Raw genomic sequence first — 22,222 nt, forward strand, 5'->3', positions numbered from 1 at the left:
CTAACAAATTAAACTTGTTTTACTGAAATCAAGTTCTGTGGGAATATCTACTTCAATTGTTTCAACATGAGTAGCTAGATAGCGTGACGTCACCATTTTCACAGTGTACAATAGCAGCTCTGGCAAGTTTGTGTGGTTACACGACTGGAAAATTCACCAATGCCAGAACAAGTGACACTGACTGCAAGAACTGGTTTATTTTTCCATTCAATATGCAAGTCCCAACACACAGCCATATTTGATGTGCTATCTGGAAGTTCAGTTAGAGCTCTCTATATAATTTTTAACAGAAAAAAGTACCAGAATCATAGAACCGTTTTGGTTCAAAAAGACCTTTAAGATCATCCAGTCCAACCATTAACCCAGCACTGTCAAGTCCACAACTAAACCATGTCCCAAGGCCACCCAACTCATGGAGAAGTTTACATTCATCCAGGTAGTAGCCTGGATGGAAAAGTCACCCCCACGGACTACAAAACTTAGAACCACTCAACCACCTGTATTTTGGAAGGTGTCCCCAACATTCTTCATGTGGGAGTGACAGAGAGCTCCAGGAGGGCCACCCTGGGCAAGAGTGCTGGTATTCTGGGCATTTGAGGAGCTTTAGTAGTGCTGACTAAGGCAGCGTTAGCTCTCTGAACGGAACTGAACTTCGTGAGCAAGGATAAACTCAGTGCTCGACCAACAGTAACTCAAGGGGCACATAATGAGGTCACTACAATTGGCACTTCCACAGGGATGGACAATGGCTCTAACGCACCGGGACACACAAACCCCTGCAGTAAATTCAGCCTGAAAATGGAAGCTGTGTTCACAGCTGAACACAGGAACCATCGCTTCAGAACTCAGTCCTCAAGTTCTAACGGCAACTACATTTTCACAATTACTCCAGATATAAAATGATGCAGAATGAGGTGTTAGCGAAGCAGTTTTGCGTTCTGTCTTCAGTACCAGTACATATAACATGACTTCGTTTCACTGCTGTTACCTACTGGATTTCTCAGTTTAGCTGCCAAAACAATAATCCAGCTGAAGCACCAGGAAGTAATACTGATCTTACAGAAAAATATGACTGCACGCTCATTTTATAAATGCTAAGATGTCACAACGATTTTCTCTACAAGTTCATGCATTCTGTCTCCCAATACCTTCTCTGCCTGTAAGTTTGCATTTGAAGATGCTGCTATCTCTACCTGGTCAGAACACTGATGACTTTCTGTGAAGGCTGAAAGAATGAAACACTCCCTGCCCTGGCAGGATGCACTGCATCTTAAAAAAAACAAACCGCCTCACTGCGTACAAGTTGCATTGTTGAATACGGGAAAAAAAAAATAAAAGGAATAATTTTCTTAGCTTTGATAGCTGCTAACGTATTACAGTCAGAAGAGAGGAAACTGTGGTTAGGTCGGTTTTTGAAGGATAAAGTACTTTCAAGTTTCCATCTGTGTCCACCACTCGCACCTGCTCCACTGCCAACGGAACATTCATGGGCTGTGCGTTCTGCCTGGGGTTCAAGTTCACTGGTCCACAAAGAGCATCTGATTCATTATCTGAGCCCGAATCTTCCTTATTTTCCAAGGTAGATCTGTTCAGTTCTGCAATTTTCTGTTAAAAGCAAAATACAGAAAACAAGATTAATTATGTTCAAACTCAAACCATAAATTTCCAGTTGCGGTAACACATTATTTACCCTGGTGAATGTTCAGGTCTGCCAGTTAGGATACAAAAATATAAAACCTATTGTGATACAGCATGAATAGAAGTGTATGTGAAGCAGAGGGAATAATAATACTGCTACGACAATAAAAATCAACTTCTGTATTCTTCTCGATACATGTGAGCAATTAAACATTTCACTAAGCAGCATACGAAGAATAGATGGCATTATTTTACTGAACTTCTTACCAGAATTAGTGTGTCCATGACATCTTTGCATATCTGTAAACTGGTGTCGCTTGTCACTTCTAGAAATAGATCCTGAGTGTCTTTTCTAACCTGTAAGAATTGCACAGGTACAATAAGGAATCACAACACACTCACCCCGGTCAGCTGGCACCATCTCCATACACAGACGGAGTTAAAAGCCTTTTCATTCCATTCAGCCGCAGGCCAAGCGCTGCCTTTCTTTACAAGTCCAACTCCCTATTCTTGCCCCCAATGAAGCCCCTCTGCACCCTGGTGCATTGAACAGCTTGTCAGAGCTTTGCACGTTCACAAAGTAAAAATACAACTCCAAGATCCATCTCAATCTGATGGTCCAGCAGAGAAGATTCAGGCTTTGAAGATTTATATTTGGAATGCAATCACAAGTTTCACAGAACTGCACATATCTTTGAACCTGGAGTTAAATATCTATCAGTAAAAAGAAATACTGTTTGTGATTAATGTATTTCCATTAACAGAGATTACCTTTGTTTTCTCACTATTGGTTATGGGTGGGAAAGAAATCACGGCACCCTCGGCATCCACAAGACACGGGTAGTTATCTTTGCCATCCAACAACTGGAGATACCTGCCAAGAACAAAAAGTGGGCAACTGAAACAGCAGCTGGATACGGCAGCACAAGATAGGGATGAAAGCAAATTAGCGCGTTCCTGATCTAGCACTTGGCAAAACCAGAAGTCAAAGCACTAAACTTCAGCAAAACGGTATCAAGGTGGTAGAGCTGCGGAAAGCACCAGCTGCAGGAAGCGATGGGCTGGAAGCGTAAAGTAACTCACGTTTAAACATCCACGCTGTCGAAGTACAGATGTGCTTCTAGAGCTTTCAAAGTTCTCAGTGCTCAAACAGGAATAGCAGAGGCCGCTGCCTGATTCTTCCAGACAGCTTACTCTATTTTCTCTGACATACTATGGCGATATACAGTTCTCCCATCGTGTACTTGCCCAATTTCCCCACACTGTGCGAGTGATGGATCTGGGCAGTGAACAGGGACACTGCGCATTATAGTTCATCTGTTCCTACATGTGGATTTACCGCACCTCTGATTCACTTAGTTTATTGAATGTGCATGACACACACTTCATTCCTCCTTGTTTCCTATTTCCTATTCTAAATATATTTGTCACCTCTAAGAATAATTCACATGACAAGAATTTACTCTTGATGCAGCTAGAAATAATGGAAGGCATTCATCACCCTCATTTCCCTCCAGGTTACTCTTTACGTGTAAATTCAGCTCAGTAGTTTTCATCTCAAGCTCGTGCTGGGTTTGTTAGCCCCATTACTATTACAGATTATGCTTTATAATACATTCAAGAACCCTTTCTGCAGTGTTGTTTTTCCATACGAGTTACCAAATTCACCTGAAGAAAAGCAACAAGAGATCAGTGTACTGACCTGTGCAACCCAGAAACGTTCTGACGCTTCTTCTGTTTCCTCTGCTCCTCAGCTTCTAACTGCAGCTGGCGGAGAAGATCCTTTGCCTTGATCTCCTTTCGGCCCAGGGGTGTTATCTACACCGTACAAGAAAACACTTGAACTTAAGAGTGACTCAGACACTGGGGTTATTAAAACTCTCCTGTAAGCAAGTTGATAATTCAATCATACTTCTGTAATACCGCCATTCCCAACACCTTCTCCAGCACGGAAATGCACTTTCTATTTCACACAGACTGTGATGATCACACCAAGTTTAAACCTTTATGTGAGCCACAACACCCGCTGGACAAACAGGCTCATTCGCTGAACCTGGCGTGGAGAGGCCCAGCGACGCTGCTGGCCCTACCTTCAGTTCCTCGGGAGGCCGAACGTCGTAGATCAGAGGACTTTTGATCAGCTGCAAGTCGTGGGTGGCAATTGTGGCCGCAGTCCGCTTTTCACAGATGTCTTCGTGCAGCTTAGTCTAAAACATAAAGAATGCCATCAAAATATACCCAAAATATCTACATGGTTTACTCCTCCTAAGGTTCAGATTCTTCTCTATTTAATGTTTGCAGCATTATCAGCTAGTTGAATAACCCTTTTGCATTCAATGGAGCCCTTCTCTTCACCTGTGAAATGATTTTATGTGAGTTACAACCCAAACGTAAAGATAATGAATCATAGTACATTGCATGTTTCTTAGCTGGGAGATAAACAGTTTTAAATCAGCAAACAATCACAAATACGCAAGTCTCATAATCTGAAAGAAGCCAACACCTGCCATCTAATGGAGAGGTGCACAATGTGCCAGGTGAAAGTCTGCGGTTACGATACCTCGGTTGGAAGGTTCAGCACGCGAGACAGTTTTAGCACAGATCAGGGAACCTGGCGCCAAACCAGGGTACTTCTGGTGTGGAAGCAGGTTTATTATTAGTTCTCAACAGGTTCCACAGCACTAACAAGCTATTGTTACACAGGCAACGCAAACACACGTGTGTTCGTCACCCTCTCAAGGTAACTCTCCTGTTGGGTTCTTCAGGAGAACCAGTTCTGCTTTCATGGAATCACTCCCCGCCAGAGGCCACGCTGCACTGCCGGACCCTCACCGCCTCATCAGTTCAGAACTGATCTGCTAGAAGGAGTCTAGAACCGCACACTTCCGCGCTGCTAGTAATGTTCCCGTTGCAAACAAGTAACGTAAGACCGCAGCACTTACCTGTGTGGTCAGAAACCTCTTCAGAGCATTTCCCGGCTTCAGGTTCACTCCCTTCAGCACGCAGCACACAATGAAGGGTCGAACATCTTTGACGCCTGGGCTCGCTTTGACCACCAAGGGTGCTGGGTTTTCAGAGACATGCAGAACCTTCACCAGCAGCTTGCTCGCCTCTTCCAGCTCATCCTGCTCTGCATCCCCACCATCCTTCTTCTGCTGCTTCTCCCTCTTCTTCTTCCTGGCCTCCTCTCTGGCGTTCTCGGCCTTCCCCTTCCCGCGGCCGCCGGCCCGCAGGTACTCCAGGATGGCCTTCGTCTGGCAGCCGTTGACCATCTTCTCCAGCCGCTTGTCCTTCAGCTGGTTGCCCCTGAAGTTGGCCTCCTTCAGGCGGGGGCAGTCGGCCAGCGCGGCGGGCAGCTCCCGCAGCTGGTTGTTGGCCACGTCCAGGCTCTGCAGGAGACACAGACACAGACGGGGCGCTCAGGGCGCTGGTGGGACCCGGCTGCGCGGCTGCGAGCGCGGGGCCGCCCGCACCTTGAGCGCCGGCAGGGCGGCGATGTCAGCGCCCAGCTCCTCCAGCTCGTTGTCGGCCGCTTCCAGGCGGCTGAGCAGCGGGAAGGGCCCGGCGGCAGCGGCGGGGGGCAGGAGCCCGCCGGGCAGCGCCCGCAGCCGGTTCCCGGAGAGCAGCAGCGCCTGGAGCTGCGGCGCGGCGCGGGCCAGCCCGGGGCCCAGCTCCCGCAGCCGGTTGCCGCTCAGGTTGAGGCTGCGCAGCTGCGGGAAGGCCGGGGCTCCCCCCGGGGCTTCCCCCGGCCCGCCCAGCGCGGCAGGCAGCGCCTCCAGGCCGTTCCCGGACAGGTCGAGCAGGCGGAGGGCCGGCAGCGGCCCGCCCAGCCCCGCGCCCAGCCCGGCGGGGCCCAGCGCGTTGCCGCTCAGCACCAGCGTGTGCAGCGCGGGCAGCGCGGCCGCCAGCCCCGGGCCCAGCTCCCGCAGCGCCGCGCAGCCGCTCAGCTCCAGCGACTGCAGCAGCGGCAGCGCCAGCAGCGCCGCGGGCAGCCGCCCCCCGCCCGCCGCCACCCGCTCCGCCACGGCCGGCCCGGCCAGCGCCAGCTCCCGCCGCCGCTCCCGCGCCGCCGCCTCCAGCTCCGGCCAGCCCGCCGCCATGGCCGCGCTCCGCCCCGCCCCGGCCGCGCCCGCCGCCTCCGCCCCGGCGCAGCTGCGGCCCCGCCCGCGCGGGCACCGCGGCCGCCGAGCCCCGGAGAGCGGCGGCCGCCGCGGCCCCACCGCGCCCCAGGGTCAACCAAAGACCTGCCGCGGCAGGGGTGTCTTAAACGTAACCCGAGGGATCACACTGTTGTCATCGTCACTCAAAAGAATGAACCCCGGCCGCAATCGCTAAACTAAATGTACGTAAATCCCTTCAGGTTAAACCAGCCTGACAAAGAGTGACTTGCAAAACACCAATGGGAGAGACCGACCTTGCAGCTTTAGACCCTCTGAAACCCGCACAATTAGTTGAGTCTTGCTCTAACACATCTCTCCAGACCCTTGGATAAAGTGTCCTTTAGCTCAACGTTGCTCATTATGATTATGTAATGCAATACGCAAATGTGTAACCAACGGGCTCTTTAAGGACTGCCCTGAGTAGGTAACATTTTGTATTTAATGGCTGTTACTTTTCTCACTGGCGTGCTGGCTTTATTCCAGCATCCAGACTTGCACAACTCCTTAATAAACAGTATCTGTGTGTGCTAAATTTGGCACATTTGTATGCACAGCGGGTAAAGAACCCTGGGTTTGGGACAAGGACATCACTACAGAGCAGCGTTTGCCACAGCAGTGCAACACAAACACACTAAGGTGCTACCCAGGCATTGGTCCTGCGGCCACACTCGTCCCAGCCCAGACCCACAGCCGTCACAAGAGCTCCAGAATGCACAGGTACCGTCTAAACTTGCTAAACAAATTTATTTAATAAGTGCAATAAAAATAACTTAGATGTTCACTCAAGTGACTCTTTTCTCTTGAAATGATAGCAATAAAAGCTCTAGGCTTCAAATACCTTATCTGCTTATCCAGTACTTAGGGACGGCATAACTGTATAAATGCTCTCTTGGGGTAGCGGAACTCCAGGCGGCCACTTTAGCTGAATTCCTGCACGCAGGGACGCTGGCTGCTCCCGGATCGTCTCTGCAGTTTGGATGGATGAAAACAGCTTGGTTGACATCCAGGTACAGTACAGAAAGAGAGATCAGACAGAAAAAAAGCCCACAGGATAGGGATGACAGTCTGTTCCTCCTGTAACAACGATGTCCCACCATTGCTGATTTAACTTTTCTGGAGAACTTCTTGCTGTGAGCCAGACCTGCACCTGGGCAACAGTTTTGCTCTGGAATATTTTGCTCAAGACTTCACGGCACAGGAACAAACTTCCCGGTGTTTTTCACACCAGTGTGTATTTTGCCACTGCAGAAAACACAGGTTGTTTATTAAACGAAAGGAAGCAGCCCAGTGAAACCATCCTTGAGAAATGACATTGGCGGTACTGCTGTGCTCATCTCTGAGCAGAATCAATGGCTATTTTACTTGCATAAGGAATCAGGTTCTCAAATAGGAACCTGTGTCACTGAAGTAGAAATAGAAATACATATGTATTTGTTAAGATAGATAGTCCTAGCATATATATATAACCATTAATATATATATTTGGAAGAGTTCAAGAAACAGTTTATATAAAGCCTTCCAAAATACGAGTGCACTGATCTACCTGTAAAATTCAAATGCTTGTAGATAGGCTGCACGCAAAACTATTAAAACCGCATTTTACAAAATCAGCGCTGCATATACAAAACAATACCGCAAATTCACTTTGTGGTAGAAAAAACAAAACAAACACACAACCCCCAAAACTTCTTACATCACCATGATCACTCATTCCTGTACCTGCGGGTACATGGAACGTAATTGCGGAAATGTTACAGGTAGGAATGTTAGGCTTGTTGCCTTAGGTACAAAGCTTCAGTGTGTCCTACTAGAACTGTTCTCTTTTAAACCATTGAACGGTCCCACGCTGCAGCCTGTGGATGCTGATTGCAATCCAGATCTGACTAGAGAAACTCAGTATTAGAGCTGGGCTTAGGAGCGAGCTGAAAGCAGGTGCACTACAGCAGGAAAAAAGCCTACATGTATTCATTCAAGCTTTTCAGGGCCCCACTAAGGTTTTTTTTTTTCTTTTCTTTAAGGGGCTATTTCTTAGGGATATATTTCAGAATTAACTGTGAGATTTTAAAGCATAACTTGAACTTTTACAGTAGTTCCATCAATACACACTCTTATTACACACCAAATGGGACTCTCACAGTTCAGTTTCATTCTCTTGTCAAGTGGACTAATAAGGCACTTAGTGCACAGCGAGAGGCAGCGCCAACAGCTATTTCATGTTCCCTCCTATGCAATGTCCAGCCAGCCCTTTCGCTGTTCTATTTGGTGCTAATTCTCGGCGTTGAGTAGTACTCTGGGTACTGCTCTACTGCATTTAAAACTCGAAACCTGAAATATTTGCAAAGGCCAGGCTTCCACAGCAAAACCTTTTTTCTTTTAGCAAACCTGTGAGGAATGATTTTGCTGGATGGAATTGTTTACCCGTTGATTGGTTCCAGCGTTTATCTATACAGGATCATACAAGTCCTTCGGATAACCAAGATACACATTTCCTACAGCCTGACATGTATTTCCTTCTACACATGCACACATTTTTCATTTCACCAGCTGCACATCACAGCCGATGAGCGATGGCCTTGCTGAGATACCAACATCACCATCACATCAAAGGAATCCGTGTGACTGCAACACGCCTGTTTTGCTCCTTGTATATCCACATTTTCAATGGCATTTGCTCCAGTCTAATTGGGATGAATTCTCTGTAAATGCACCGATGCGACGCAGAAATACACCCAGCCAGCCAGCACACACAGTTTAACTTGCAACCTCTTTGTCTACCACAAGTGACTGATGGTAAGACAAAAATTATTTGGACTATTACTTTCAGCATGTTATAAAGTCAATTTTGGCAGAAAACTATTAGCAATATATTCTGCAATTATTACATTGAAGTGATCAAGTAGTAAAGTCAGCTAATACAAGTATTACTGCCCAAGCTTTCACAATATATACTGCAAACAAGTGTCACGCTTAGATCAAAAGAAAAATGCTTTTCAGCTCTGTCCTGCATGTCTAGTATAATTTCTGCATAGTAGGTTTCTTGCTCTTCCCCCAGAGAAAGCCAAACCACAAATGCCTGCAGTGTTTGCACCTTCAGGAAATTCCTTACTGGATCTCAAACCCGAGGAACCAGTCAAAGGCCAACGCAAGACCTTCCTGGCGCCACGCAGGGAGCGGGGTGAGAGCTGTCCCAGAACTCGTGCACATTTCTAACATGAGCGTTTCTAGGAGAAAACCAGAGCGCTGCACAGCCAGTAACACCGTTACTGCACTAGGCGAGTGCCGCTCCAGGCTGGCAAACAACCCTGGATAGTCAAACGACAAAGAGGATAGGAGTAGTGCACATTTTTAAAATAAACTATTAATAACTATATGCCCAGTTATTAAGACAAAGGAGAAAATGTCCTGTCATCGCTTTAAGTATGTTTTGCCAGTGCTTTTATTTGGGCCCCCTACTGGGGTTGGGATCTTGCTTCCTATAGAGGGAGGTCGAGCTTTTGCTCCCGAAGGACCTGGCTTCCTGAAATACAGGCCACCTAGTTTGCCTGTGAAAAGAAAATACAGATTGTTATTGCAAGCACATCTAGTCCCAGTCTGGAATTTTATCTCCTATTTTGATTCTCAAGATATTTGAAGTCTGAATGACAGATACTAGCAACTGAAAGCTGACCGGCATCCAGCCTGAGGCGCAGCTCAAACCAGGAGCGGTGGGACTGAACGGGCAGGGTACCCTTTCTGTCTCCAGGAAACTGCTCTGGAGCTTTAGCTTTACCCTGCAGGATTTCAGCTCCTTCTGACTGTGTTTCCAAATTCTAAGCAGCAGGAAATTAACCAGTGTTCTCACTAGCAAGCACTAATAGCGAGGAGACAGACAGACATGATTGTAGGTCCAGTTCAAGACTGGAAACTTTCGAGTCTAACCACATTCACTTACAAGAGCTGAAATAGAAAACTCAACAATTCTTTCCAGGAACTTGGGATTGTTGTGAAACACAGATGTGAGCGAAACAAATATCAGAGAGAGGAGGTTAACTCTAGCAAGGACCCGAACATGCAGTGGACTGCGGAACTCTGAAAAGAGTCTGAAGGAGGAAAGGTTTTGGGTGTTACTGGCTGAAAGAGCTTTGGTGCTGCAGGCAGTGAAAACAGCTTGTTTGTTTAACTTCTGTGTTCAGGAAATAAAAGGATTTTGCATGTGCTTCATAAATAAAGATGACTGTTAAAAAAAACACCTGACATCAGCATCAATTTATCTTTGCTGATGAAGAAGCTGCACAATCATAAATTCTGCCTAGCTCCTGGGTCTGAACTGAAAAGGAAGAGCAGTACACAGCACTAACTATTCAATTCATCTTGTAATTAGGATTAGATTAGCATCCTCTGATTGGACATTAAAAGCTAAATCAGGCTCTCGCTTCTCTGTGTCAGCATTCAGGAGCTTTCCAGAACGTTAACTGTTTGGTATTACCACCAATTGTTCTACTCACGGCCACACTACTATGCAGAAACGAGACTGAACTGATCAAACTCTCAAGTATGCCAGTTTCCCCAACCAACCAAGCTAATGCCCTAGATTTGAAATTATTATTATTGAATGATTTTGAGAATTTGCTCCCTAAGTCTACTGTCCTCTGTACCAGCATGAGAAATCTCAGTAGGTTACACAAACGCAAAAAGCACGTTGAACAAGCAATGAAGAGCCAGCTTGCTTTCAAGGATGAAATACTTAAGTAAAGGTGATACGATAAAAAACATAATCATCATTATCACAAAATTGTATCTTACCCGGCTGCACCAGAAGAGTTTTATTCATTGCGGACAACCTCCGTTGATTCATTTTACAGCCATCATTGCCCATGAGGTGAAACTTCCAGGCCTAAAGTCAATTAAAAAGAAGTTATCTTACAAACCCAGCAAAATTAGCTGGTCACTACGTGTGCACATAGACTTTTTAAAACATGGAGAAAATGAGAGTTGTAGACAGATTTTATGGCAATAGCGTTTTAATCTGCTCATTCATAAAAGCATGAACACCTTATGACTGAGTGGAACAGAAATTAATATACCAATTTAATATAACTTAAAAGTCATATCACACTAAAAAAAAAAAAAAAAAACACACAACAGCCAGATGCCAGAAGTTGAAAGTGAGTGACATTCATTTTGGTTTTTAAATTTTATTAATTAAAAACTGAGTTAAAAATCAGGAAAAAAACACGGAAAATCTTTTTCAGTTAAAAATGTGTATACATGAAAAGTGTGGGCACAACTACATGGTTATGATAATAGTTAAAACATTCAGCAACCAGGAGTAGGAGCTGCTATTACAGAAAACATGAGCACCTCTTCACCAAGACAAAATCAGACCGATCTAGAAGGCAGTCGTACCTCCTCTCCTGGGGGAAAGTTGTCATGGCACAATGGGCAATGGTTTGCCACATTTTCTGGTTTGGCAGCTGAAATAATTAGAAAAATAGTGTAAGAATGGCAAAGACAGGCTAATTTCAAATACAAGAGAACTTGCACAACAAAGAACATGAAACTACCGAATGGCTAAACCAGCTCCTACCCGATTACCATTGATTGCTCCCAAAGAAGTCCTGTGTTTAACCACCTACAGCAAAACAAGACCAAAAGGAGTGGTGGGGCTTAACCCACAAGGATGCGGTACAGACTCTGCTCTCCTCACTTGTCCTCCCCACGTGCATTCACAGAAATGAAGCATTCCAAGTACTGGGAAACTCAGGCATTTATTCCACAAGTGTTCCCTCCGGAGGATTTACTTAGATTCCTAAATCCACAGTCAGTACCTAAATAGCAGCAGTCTGACTTGCCAAAAAGACACAGTATTTGAAAGTCTGACTGACTTGACTTTTGCAGTTCAACCTTCCTGTTGGCAAGTACTCACGATTGCAAGTCTTGTTCTTCAGATGTTTGGGCAACTCATCTTTTGGAAGGGCCTCAGCGCATCGGTGACATTTCCCAAAGTTGTCCTTTTTGTCACAGTCAGTCAACAAGTGCTCTGTCAGGCTCGCTATTTCCACCACCTGCAATGGAGCAAGAGGCGCCCAAGATTTGTATCGTATCATGTAAATAAGGGTAGGATTTAAAAAACTGCTTATGTGATTTTTAGAAGTCTCACTTTCCATAATGACAAAGGGTAAATGAAATTTTAGTCCAGTTAATACTGCTGCTATAATATAATGCTGCTCTTTTCAAAAAGCACTATCCAAGATCACACAGTTGTGTTCAGAATTCATCTGCCTTAGCGTTAAATATCTTGTGGCACCTTAAAACCAGAATAACAACAGTAAATGTCTTGCAGCAGCTCTAGAAAGTTTATGCCCAACCTGTTTGCAGTGCTCACATCTGGTTAGCATAGGACAATGTTTCCAGTAGTGCAGATCCAACCCCTCCTCTGTGAAGGATTCATCCCTTTCACCACAAAAAATACATAAGCTAGGGAAAAAAAAATATAAACATCAGTAGCATCCCAGGGTGAAACAGATGAACCCTGTTTCCTCTGTTATAAACTATCTTGAAAAACAGCTAACATTCTGGTATAGCTCATTTTCCCTATGTAGTGCTGATCTTCAGACAGGGCTCGAACAGATACTACTATACAATTTATGGTAAATACACCTAAAAAGCATTTGTTCCTATAGAAAGACACAATTCCAGAAGAGCACTGAGAACAGCTCCCTGAAACTGGCTTTCATGGCTCCAGAATTTTCAAATGGTTTTTCTATGCCCTTATCCTACACCACACATGAAAGCTACAATATATCTTTGCCTTAGTTTATACCGGCAGTTGAACATTAAACTGTGGCAATTTTACACCCCACAAGCAAATACTCAGGAAACAAGTTCAAGGTCACACTGTCCAAGAACTTTAAAAATCAGCATCTAGGATTGCCTGGTGATCATTCCAAATTTGTTAGAAGAGACTTTCTGTTTAATTGTTTAAATGCTGAAGGTATTAGCTTTGATCTACTGGAGCAGTATTATTATCATTATTAGCCTGCAGGTTATACTAAGTGCTTAAGGTGATTAGAAGCTGCTTATCTAACTTACTTATCCAAGTAATTTGCAACAGAGGGATGATCATCTGGGATCTCTGCTGCTGCAGGCGGTGGGCTTTCGTTTAGCTGGTAACCTGTAAAAAGAGAACTATTCAAACCAAGATCACATTTTGGATTTTTGTGCATGCCTAGCAATACTGCTTCACCGGATCTTAGCGGCAAAACTCCTGACAGAAGTAAAGAATTGCATGTTGGTAAAGCAGCACTGACAGACAACAGTTCTATAGGCAGCTGGGAAACTACTGCTTTAGTGATCTACAACAGCAAAATAGCCTGCGGATTACTTTTACACATAACACATATTCTGCCTCACATTGGGGAGAAATCTAAAGTGGCTTCAAGCCAAGCCACGCTATTTTCTTGTTATAAATTAACTGGTTTGACTCAGCCAATCCGAAGTACTCTGGCATGTTTTTAACTGAGAGAATTCAATAATCCATTAGGCATCTAGAGTGTTCCAAAGACATCTTGAAATATCTCTAAATTTCCTAATGCTATTTGAAACTACCTACCTTGATGCTTTGGCTTCTGAAAATCAGATTCTTTCTCCTATGGAACAAAGAAATTTAAGTCAGACACTCTCAAATTCACCATACAATATACAAAGCTGTTATAAAAAAGAATCCAAATTTTATACTGTCTTAGGAAAATTTATTTTTTTTTTTTTTAGTTTCTAATGAGACAACAGTAGTGTTAATGATCTAAACCTGTGATACCTGAGGAAAAAAGGATCAAAAAAACTAAAAAAACAAACAAACAAACAAACAAACTTAAAAAAAAAAAATCAAACTGCAAACCGCCTAACCTTTCCAGCTTGAACTTCTGCTTGTATCTCCTTTAGAGCTGCCAGCTGACCTTGCAGAACTCTTATTTCTTCCTCCTTCTGTTTCTCTGCTTCTTCTGTTGCTGCCTTTCTCTGTGCCTGTCAAGAAATACCCTTTCAATCAGGAAAGTTTTTGAACCGTCTGTCATATAGAAAAGATTGCAAAACACACCAGCATGGAACAAACAGTCAATGCAGCACAAGAAATATCCGGCGTGGTTAAAGGACGGGGCGGCTGCAGGAACAGCACCTTCCCCAGTTCCTCTGCACTCCACAGCACTGCCTCTGTGCGTGTCCTTTCCAGCATAAAATAGTGTATCTGTATTTTCCAAAACAATTGCGTGTTATTTCAGAAGCATTACCTCTGTAGTCTTTGTAGGGAATAAACTGAACACCAGCTTTTTACACTAAGTGTCGTTAACAACACACCTTCAGCTACTCTGCTACGTGTGTCGTTCCGTGTCTAACGCAGCTATGAAATCAGTACACTGCCCAACTCAACGCCATGTTTAAAGCAGCTATGTGTGTTCTACAATCTTATTACGTACCCTAACTTCAGCTTCAGAAAGTTTACCGTCTATTTTAGCAAATCCATCAAAGAGTGATTTATAGAGAACAGTCTTGCGAACGCTCGCATCATCTGGGGGAAGATATTCCAGTATAGCGGCCTTGTGCGTCCTGTACATGTCAAAGATAATCCGCAATGCTGCATCACGAACTTCACAAACTCGGTGTTCCAAAGCTCCCGTTGCAAACTGAAAATAATAACAACAAAAAAGTTACATTTCTCCTTTCCCACATGTTTTTTAGGGACTTGTTCATTAGTCTAAGACGATTACTCCACTGCATTGGGAGAAATCTTCATACAGACAGGGTTTTGCAAACACTTTTTGACCCAGTGATTCTTTTTTCCCCATATTGGCATCTTGCTTCCTCACATGGTTGTGTGCTGTCACCTGCAAGAGGTTCAAACTCTCTTTAGTAATTCACCAAGCACTCCAAACCAGACAAGCCCTAATAAAAAACAACAACAGAAGTCACTTCATGTGCCGTAAACTCAAGCTCCTACCTTCATGACGCTGCTGACGGTAAACCCAGAGTTCTCAGTTCCCATGTCTTTCAAGAGACATTCCACTAATTCCACTCGACTCATTGCCAGGTGTGCTGGGGAGTTTGGTTTCAACGGTTGAACCAGATGAACTGGAACAATCTGAAGAGGTTTAACTTCACTGCTCAGTGCCATTTCCTATAAACACAGAGAGAGGCAGTGTGCCCGCGGGAATGCTAAATGAGGCAAAGGATCAGTCTTTGCTAAGGAGAGTTATTCTAAGTCACTTATAACAAGTAAACCGGAATAAGCCTTCCATAAGAAGCAGCTGCTTACTTGTTACTACAGCAGCCAGAAGCTGCTTGCAAAGGCTTTAATAACCCTGTTAAAATTTTAGTTATGTCTAGAGCGAAAGAAGAGTCTTTTCTCTCTATGTGTGGATGCAAACAAGGACAAATAACCCAGAGCCAGGGACTCACTCCACTCTGGGACTGAACACAGAACAACTCTTCTTTCTTCTAAATTCTACTGGAAAAGAGAGTCTGTAATCCTCTAGCAGCTATTCAGGGTTGCTCTTCGCCACTACTGAGGAATGGACCATGTCTTCTAAAACTGGTGTCTTTTTGATGCTTTTGCTAAGCTGACTTTCAAATGTCGACTGTCAAAAATGCAATCAAACCACACCAGCCTGAGCAGTACCTTGTACCTTCTTGCTTTCATCTCTGTAGATTGCTTGCAACTAAGAAGAACATAAGAGTTACACCTTCTTGCATCTGCAGCAGCTGCCATCTCCCCACACTGTCCCCCACAACAAAGGTGACAATATACGGCTAAAACAACAGCCCAAAGATACTGAGCAGGTGCTACCACTTTCCCTATAGGGCATCAACCTTTACAGCAAACTCCGGACTTGAAGTCAAGTCTGACGAGACATTATCCACCTGTGAGCTCAGTGACATTCCTAACGGAAATCAAACCATCATTTGAAGAAAACACACCCACCTGAATAAAGGTAGAAGCCAAAAGGCGAAGACGGGATGAAGAGTCTCCTGTTCTAGAAAGCAAATTTGGAAGTGTTTTTTCCACACAATAAGAAGTTTCTAGTTTTCCTAGTTTATGTTTTGGTATATATTGGCTAATGATCATCTTCAAAAGTTTCAGGGAAGCTTGAAAAACCTAAGTTAAAAAGAAAAAGGAAACACTGAACAAAAATACCACACAGATCCCTGTTTTCATCCAATACTGTAAAATCTTTTCTGTAGTTCCAAAGAAGAGCAGCAACAGGAATCTAGAATTACAGCAATGCTCTCAATGGAAGCCACTTCAGACAACTCTCTTCCAGAAAACTTGTTGCCAGTGCTTAGGTGAAAAGCTTCAGAATTTGTTTTATAAAGACTAACACAGCTCTTGATTTTTTCTTCTCCTCTTGCTTAAGGCTAATTTGAAGCCTATGTCTCCTTAGGCTAACTGGAGTCTCTCAAGTAAGTTACTTCATTGCTTTATTTCAACTTTTAAAAAAAAAAAAAAAAAGGCTCAAGCACACTGTGCATTTACTGCCTCAGCAGTTGCTGCTCAAGCTCATCACCCAGCCCAAGGCAGTATTTTCCACACTGCTGAACCTTGACACTGCCCAGTCCTTGATCCTAACTAAAACTTGACATTTTGGTTGGTTTGTTTGTTCTGTTTTGTTTTCATTTGTTTAGTGTTTGTTTTGGGTTTCTTCATAACTTACTCAAAAGCAGTTTTACAAACTATTTGTTTAACTTAAAGTGTGTTAACCACATGGTTCTACAATTTTTGCTGTTAGTTCTTCACTAGAGCATTTCTTATCAAACATATCCCAACTTACCGAAGACACTATGTCTTTGATGGCTCTCCTCACAAGAAAAATGGCAGCCCTCAGCACATTCTTTAAATCGTCCTTTGGAGTGTTTACTGACATCTCCATCAGCTTCTTATATACAGCCAGTAATGCATCTTCTCGGTATGACCAAGTTTTGGAATATGCTCCTGAAACCTGAACACAGAAAAAGTCAATACTGGTGCTTCAATATTAATTCAACATTTATATATAGAAACATCCTCAAAAGAACATGTGAACTTGGGCATGAAATCCCCAGGTGTTTTCCACAGGAATATGGCTTTTAATAAAAGAGGTGTTTCTGCACATATATTTGAAACATGATGAGTAAAATGGACTAACAGGTCAGGCTCAGACACAGTGATGGTTTCTCTCCCCCCAACAGGGTCCGTACCCTAAAGCAGTCTGCCAGACACTATCTGCTTAATAGCTCATCAAGTGACCAATTATAAGCGCTACAACATCATGTAAAGATTGAAAACAGGCACACATATATCCAAGGTCAAATTTTAATCTCGGATTTTTACGTAACATGTAAAAATCAAAATAGTAGGTCTTTGTTGACAGAGCAGGTATCAAATCAGCTCAACACAGATCACAACGCACTATGTGTTTGTTTTGTCGTTCTTTACCAGAGCTTCTCCAAACACTTCCACGGCGGGGCTGGCCTCCCTCAGCACCTTCTCTGACAGCGGCTCCGGCTCCCCAGCGATGCCGCCTCTCGGGGTACCGCTGACACCCCCGTCAGTCACCTCCACCTCTGGGTACGCAATCACCTCCTCGGGCTGTTTGCAGACAGCTGGAAGGGGTCTCTCATCGTAAGGTAAAAATTCAACCTAACAGAGAAGATAAAATCTGCTATTCCAGGGATTACTTAGATGTGAAGTTGTTTCATCACTACCTGAATACACTGTGATGCATTTTTCCCCTTTCGAGGCAGCATTGCTTTACTATTAACAAAGGAACACCACTCACATTTCCTTTGAGAAAAGCTTGCCCGGAGGTTGTGGGGTGGATCACAGGAGGAGCAGGTGACCCGTGGGGCACAGCGGGCTCAGCAGAGGTGAGATCTGCCAACTTCTCCTCCAGCAAAAGCTCTGCTCTCCACGGCTCTCCCATCTGCAGTTCTGTGTGCTCACAAGGAGGGGAATTTGTAGCTTTTGTGCGCTGAGGACTGACAGTATAAATCATAGACTCCAAAGGCAATTCAGACGGTTTTTGAATCTGAGGAAGGGAAGGAGACTTTGTAAAGCAAGGTTAACAATGCACTAAAATCACTGTTCATACAGCTGCAACTCTGTCAGTCAACAAGACTCTGCTGCTTTCAAGTAAATATCACACCTAACTCAGAGACGTGTCATCATTTCCACTGGATGTAGCTTTATGAAACAATCAGAAATTAATTGTGTGTGAATGTGTGTGTAGAGAAATTATAAAGCTTCCCATTCTGAGAACAATGTAAACCTGTATTTTATCACATGAATTCTGTATGATGCCAGCATAAGCCCATTATACGCCTTCAAAATTCAAGAAAGTACCTTATGAATCTGCATTGGGTAGCCCTGAAATCATGCAAAACATTCAGGATTCTAATGTCATTTGCTTGATACCTTAACAGTTTAATGTAATGTAATTTATGGAGAACGGAGCACGTTCATAAAATGCCACGTGCAAGTCTCTGGTTTGGGAAATCCACAATCCAAGCAGAAAACTTAAAACCCATGTGTAATTGTTATAAAATACCTATGTAGCAACTCTTACTCCCTGAATTTACTTTGGTTGCTCTGCCATTTCTATTTACAACAGCCACATGCCAAAGCCTCCTGAATGAGGAATAACAGCACCCACCACGAGCTCTGCATCCAGCAGGCCGTGGAGCTCCAGCTGCTGATACACTCTCATGCGGTACGATTCCATTTGCTGCTTCTTCTTTTTAGCAAGATCATAATCCTCCTTCTCTACAGCATAGCGCTTCTCCACCTCATACCGGCCAAGTCGTTCTCCTACCTAGAACACGGTACAACAAGCCAGCCTGGAGTCACATTTCTGCACATACATATGTCTCAGTATTTCCAACCAAGTTATTAAACCAAGCTATCTGATTCTAAAATCACTATTCTGAAAATAGACTGGAACTCACTACGTCTCCACATGAATGCTAGGGTGCCTGCTGGAACACTGCTTGGCCCAAGAGACAAACAGTCTCTCAATAATACCTTTTGCAAGTCCGCGATAGCTTGTTTGAGTTTCTTGGCGTAGTCGTAGCGCTCGTGATGGACAGCTTCACGCTTCTTCTCATCCAGCCTGCGGATTATCTGAGCCACTTCTGGGTCCTGGTACATGTCAAAAGCCAAATCATCCAAAGGTGAAATGGAGTCAGGTTTCCTGAAGACATAAAATGAATAAAATAAGCTTTCAGCTAATCCAAAATAGACCAGGCTGAGTGTATGTCTCCTCTTTTCACTAGCAGGAAACTAACAAGGTATACAGACTTAGAACTACTTTAGACCAAGGAGACATTTTGCCAGGGTATATGCAAAAGAACATCCTTACCCAAGGTACGTTCCATCTAAGGCAGGATCATCTGATTTAATTCCCAGGTAGTGGTCTACCAGCTTCTCTCTGGAAGGCTTTGTAGGGGGGAAAAAAATATCTTGATGCATGTTCATCAACACTAAGTGTGCATTCAGGACAGAAATTCTGACCTTCCCCAGCCAACACAAGCTATGCAACTTCTAATATTTCTGTTTGGTGGCATATTGAAACAAGAGAATTCAAAGAGGCTGAAAATGCAAACATTCCAATTGATTATGGGGGTTTTTTTGTATCCACAAATTAGGCTCCATTTCTGAGAGCTTTCTTGCTTTGAGATAACATTAAAAAAAATTTTAAAAATCAATACATGGCAGCTCTGCTACAGCACAAAACTAGCGGGAGATGCATTCCATTACCCCAGGAACCCTGTAACTGAACACGCACAGCAACAGTAAAAAGGCAGGGATGCTTCACACTTACAGTATTATCACAGTCATTACTGTAGTCTGCTGGATCTCCAATAATATTTATAGCTACTAGGGCAACCTGGGATAGATTTAAAGAAAATGTAAATGCATAAGGTCATTACATTTGCCATATCTTATGAAAACTGAAACAAAAAACTAGGACCTGTGGTCTCCAGGGTGGTATGGAAGCACAGGAAAGCACTAAGTGCTAAATGTACTTCATGCTTCATTAAAGATTTATTACTGTATCTATAGACCATATTGTACAGTCATCAGTCGTTCCCTTTTCTGGTCTGGAAGTACAAAGAGTCACTCAGAACTGGGGCAGATGTTGGCTTTTTCTGTACCAGACTGGCTGTAGAACACCTCCACTTCATGCCACACCAGATCCTCAAGACTAAGAGTGGCTTTGCTGTGACCGCAGAGCTGCTCTCAGAGGAAGAACTTTGTCTGCAGCACTGAGCCTGCTGTGCAGCCCAAAACTCAGGGTGAAAGGCAGTAATGGAACGTGCGCTTGACTTGTTTGTTCTGGGGAAGGTGCACGCACTTGGTCATGGTTCTAAGTCACTCATAACCTCTTATTTGTATTCTCTCTTAAAATAAACCAAAAATAAACCCAAAAGCTTTCAACCAATGTTTTTAGCTTCTACAATCAAGGGAGCAGATTTCTATGCCTGTTCTGTACCACTGAAACTTCATCTAGCTCACCGAGTAAAGACTCTTAACTTACCTGACCATATAAGTTGTATTTATTGACATAATTTTTATGGAAAATCAGCTTCAGGTATTGGCCAACTGCATCCATATACACAGATTTTAACTCCCGTGCTTTGAAATCAGTCTTTTCATTGTCCGAGAGAGGGACATAACTGAGAAGGAAAATGGAACAAGTAAGCAGGGGAGCAGTTCAAAGACACAGCTGTACTTTGGTAAGGTTTAAAACTCCCTCATAAGTACAACAGACTGTGCTGTCACCTGTCAAGGCTGATCACCTGCATCATGACTCTTACACCTGCGTCTTCAGCTTTGTTACAGATCTAAGCAAGTACGGATTTGCTTTACTGCTTGCAGCACCGCGTATCTATGTTGCATGCAAGGAATAATGAATATCATTTGCTGCTGAGGCCTTTCTGATTAAGGTAGTAAAACATTTAGAGCTTTTTGACTTACCCTAGTCTGTGAAACCTCTCTGACTGATAAGGAGCAAAGTATGCAGGCAAGCTTTCACTGATGTAGAACTCAATTTTGCTTGAAATCATGTATTGGTGAGCAAGCAACTGCAGTTTTCGTATTCGACATCTCTCCACCAACTGCAGGACAATCTCCTGTGGATACTGACAGAGTCTGAAAACATACCATTTCTGAATCATCTTTTGAAAGACAACTTCACTTCCAACTTAATAACATTTATGAAACTTTCCAAAGTTACTATAGTTTAACTCAGCATTATAGATATTGTAAAAAGAAACCAAATAGTAGAGCAGAAAAATTTGTCACTTTATTTAATCCATGGGATTAAAGTAACTCTTTTGGTATTGTAATCAGTTTGGTCTGGGATGCTGTAAACTACTCTGAACATGCAAGGTACATCTCCCACTCATTTTAAACTCAGTGCTTTACAACTACACACATTCCCCGCGCTCGCAGTACCTGGGCGATCGCCAACCGTTCACTGTTGGTGCGTGAACCATCAGCTCTTTCGCGCTGAACCCATCTTCGTGTCCCGATGAACTCACAACTATAAAGCCGATCTTGTGTGGCATCCTGCAGAAGCCAGCGAGTCAAAGCTCTGATGTTTCAAGCTTAAGCCAATCCCTGGAAAGTCAATAAAAGAACACTGAGACACTACAGCCAAAGAATTGAATCCTGTGGTCCAACAAGTCACTAGCTGATGGCTACAAATCTGAATTTTCTTTAATTAACATTGGCACCATATTCTTATGCTGAGCATCTTACTAGTAGTTAGCGAAACGCAGGTTTGGCTAATTCGTGCAGCAGTTTGCCAATGAACTCAATTCAACCTGCTAATACGAGATGGAACTTGAAACTATTTGAGTTCCAAGACACGCACAGGAGCGACCTGCGCACTTGAACCAAAGGGAAAACCAGACAATAAAGCGGCAGAGCATCAATTCAGCCCAGCGCTCCCAGCCGGGCTGCTCACAGGGCCGGCAGCGCAGGGAGGCACAGACTGGCACGACAAGGGCCCAAGACTGCCGCTCCCCACCCCGCAGCGATATTGTGCCGTTAATTTACGCCTCCCGCCTTGTCCCCTCGTCCCCAGGCCGAGGCAGCAGCCCGCAGGCCCCGGAGGGGTCACGGCTGGGCCGCGGACAGGGCCTCCCTGCAGGCAGCCTAGCGCACGGCACCGGGCTGGCGGGGCCTGGGGGAGGCTCGGCCGGCCGGAGCGGAGAGAAGGGGAGAGGAAGGGAAGGGGGGAGAGGAAGGGAAGGGGGGAGAGGAAGGGAAGGGGGGAGAGGAAGGGAAGGGGGGAGAGGAAGGGAAGGGGGGAGCGGGGGACGCGGCCGGGCCAGGCCCCGGACTCACTTGCCTCAGCGCAGCCCCACCGCCCGCTCTCATGGCAACGCCGCGCCCGCCCCTGCGCATGCGC

At 44.4% G+C, this 22,222-nt stretch overlaps 2 protein-coding genes across 9 annotated transcripts; both read right to left on the minus strand.

Annotated features, from left to right (window-relative positions):
* Positions 1 to 174: 174 nt before the first annotated feature.
* On the minus strand, positions 175 to 5,741 carry LRRC47 (leucine rich repeat containing 47). Its single transcript, XM_065649953.1, has 7 exons — positions 5,112 to 5,741; positions 4,581 to 5,027; positions 3,729 to 3,845; positions 3,341 to 3,456; positions 2,410 to 2,512; positions 1,906 to 1,995; positions 175 to 1,605 (listed from the first exon to the last, which is right to left on the minus strand). The coding sequence occupies exons 1-7, from the start codon at positions 5,736 to 5,738 to the stop codon at positions 1,366 to 1,368; spliced, it is 1,740 nt and encodes a 579-aa protein (XP_065506025.1). The 5' UTR covers positions 5,739 to 5,741; the 3' UTR covers positions 175 to 1,365.
* A 782-nt stretch (positions 5,742 to 6,523) lies between these two features.
* On the minus strand, positions 6,524 to 22,214 carry CEP104 (centrosomal protein 104). Of its 8 annotated transcripts, none has more exons than XM_065650149.1 (22): positions 22,159 to 22,214; positions 21,262 to 21,426; positions 20,782 to 20,955; positions 20,342 to 20,480; positions 19,625 to 19,690; positions 19,163 to 19,239; positions 18,826 to 18,994; positions 18,458 to 18,616; positions 17,585 to 17,833; positions 17,242 to 17,445; positions 16,598 to 16,765; positions 15,751 to 15,924; positions 14,770 to 14,946; positions 14,249 to 14,455; positions 13,683 to 13,799; positions 13,390 to 13,426; positions 12,870 to 12,951; positions 12,146 to 12,254; positions 11,704 to 11,842; positions 11,184 to 11,251; positions 10,581 to 10,671; positions 6,524 to 6,764 (listed from the first exon to the last, which is right to left on the minus strand). In XM_065650149.1, exons 2-22 carry the CDS (start codon positions 21,372 to 21,374, stop codon positions 6,646 to 6,648), a joined length of 2,838 nt encoding a protein of 945 aa, XP_065506221.1. In that variant the 5' UTR covers positions 21,375 to 21,426; positions 22,159 to 22,214; the 3' UTR covers positions 6,524 to 6,645. The 8 variants fall into 8 exon arrangements, with proteins under 8 accessions (XP_065506221.1, XP_065506223.1, XP_065506218.1 ...); XM_065650151.1 differs by having other exon boundaries at positions 6,674 to 7,040; XM_065650146.1 differs by having other exon boundaries at positions 6,674 to 9,340.
* Between the last annotated feature and the right edge of the window lie 8 nt (positions 22,215 to 22,222).

The sequence above is a fragment of the Caloenas nicobarica genome, chromosome 22 (assembly GCF_036013445.1).
Source record: "Caloenas nicobarica isolate bCalNic1 chromosome 22, bCalNic1.hap1, whole genome shotgun sequence".
NCBI classification, from domain to species: domain Eukaryota; kingdom Metazoa; phylum Chordata; class Aves; order Columbiformes; family Columbidae; genus Caloenas; species Caloenas nicobarica.